The sequence below is a fragment of the Helicoverpa armigera genome, chromosome 9 (genome assembly GCF_030705265.1).
Source record: "Helicoverpa armigera isolate CAAS_96S chromosome 9, ASM3070526v1, whole genome shotgun sequence".
Taxonomy (NCBI): Eukaryota; Metazoa; Arthropoda; class Insecta; order Lepidoptera; family Noctuidae; genus Helicoverpa; species Helicoverpa armigera.
In genome coordinates, this window is record NC_087128.1 from 13,040,798 (window position 1) to 13,042,465 (window position 1,668).

Sequence of the window (1,668 nt, forward strand, 5' to 3'; positions counted from 1 at the left end):
TTACCCACGTGGCAGAATTTTTCTGACGATCCTGTACGCGTCCGCAGCGTCCGGCAAGAAGATCTTTGTGACCCCCGCTGTCGCTCCGTTTCCGTATCTCCGATTCCATTCGCCCAGCGACTCCAATCGGATCTGCCGCTTGACGAATGAAACCGGGCAGAGGTCGTAATCTGGCCTGGTTTTGTTCTTTAAAGCCGCTTCCTTGGCCAGGTGGTCGGCGCGCTCATTTCCCTCCAGTCCAGCGTGTGCCTTTACCCAGAACAAGGATGTAACTTTGCCCTGGGATAAAGCCTCGCTGAGGTTCGCCCTTGCTTCCACTGCCAGGGCGTGGAGGGCACTCTGGTTGGTGACCGTTTGCAGGGCTGCTTTCGAGTCGCTGTATATGCCAAAAGTGCCCTCCCGGCGCCGCAGTATATGCCTGGTGGCTACGCATATGGCCAGGAGTTCTGCCTGGTAGACAGTACAGCAAGACGGCAGACTGAGTTTCGAGGACTTGATCTCGGCCTCTCTATCCCAAAGGGAGAGTGCTGCGCCGACCTTGCCCTCGATCTTGCTGCCGTCTGTGAAGAACCGTATCTCCTGGCTGTTGTGGGTTTCCACATGTGACTGGTCTACCAAACTCACGAACCCCATGGCCGTATGTTTCGCCGGGTGCGGCGTATCCGCGAACGCTACCACCCGTTCCACCTCACGACCAGCCAGCGAGGTCACTCCCTTTTTCATTTCATACAGCGCGGCTGCTTCCTGTATTCTAAGGTCGAGTGGGAGCAACCCCGCCAGCACAAGTGCCGAATGCAGTGAGACGGTGCGGTAGGCTCCACACAGCTTCTGGGCGAATCCTCGCTGGACCGAGTTTAGGTGCTTTTGCACACCGACTTTCCTGGCTGCTGGCGCCCAGGCGCTGGCCGCGTAGAGGATCACCGGCTCCACCGCCGCCATGTATATGCTGCGGATCACCTCGGGGTGTAGACCCCAGCTCACCTTTGCCGCTCTGGCCAATTGTTTGTAGATGTTGATGGCTTTCTTACAAACATTTGCGACGTGCGTGTTGAAGGTGAGCTTGTGGTCCACGGTAAGCCCTAGTATCTTGATTTCTTCGGACATGCCAATGGCGACCCCGCCCATGCTCAGGAGGGGGACATCGTACTTTAGCTTCCTGGTTACGACCATGGCGCATGTTTTGTGTGGCGCAAATTTCAGCTTATTTCTGATGCCCCACCCCCGAACATACTCGAGGGCGGCATTGGCACGTCTTTGGATTTCGAGTGCTGTATCCCCGCTGAAAATGAGGACGACATCGTCTGCAAACGCCTGACAGTAGTCGCCTCGCTGTTCGAGACCTTTGAGCAAGGGATCCAGCACCAGATTCCAAAGGATTGGGCCTCCGATCGACCCTTGCACACACCCCTTGTTTGTGTCCCTGCGGCACTCCACCCCAGCATATCTGACCCGGACACACCTGTCGTTGAGGTAGCTGTCTATCATCCTTCTTATGTTCACCGGGCACTTTTCCTCAGCCAGTCTGGTCCTGATGGCCGGCCACCATGCGCTATCGAAGGCTCCCTCTATATCAAGGGAGACAACAGTGATCAGTTTTTTGTCATTTAATTTCTCCTTGATGTGTTGTATCATGGTGTAGAGGGAGTCCTCGGTGCTTTTTTGTGGCAT

General features: G+C 55.8%; 1 protein-coding gene across 1 annotated transcript; it reads right to left on the reverse strand.

Annotated features, from left to right (window-relative positions):
- Positions 1 to 1,668, reverse strand: LOC110378407 (putative 115 kDa protein in type-1 retrotransposable element R1DM). The gene has a single exon (XM_021337642.3). The coding sequence runs from the start codon at positions 1,666 to 1,668 to the stop codon at positions 1 to 3; it is 1,668 nt and encodes a 555-aa protein (XP_021193317.3).

Bases quoted from the DNA above. Each gene is read 5' to 3' on its own strand.
- LOC110378407 (XM_021337642.3), bottom strand. From the start codon at position 1,668: ATGCCACAAAAAAGCACCGAGGACTCCCTCTACACCATGATACAACAC.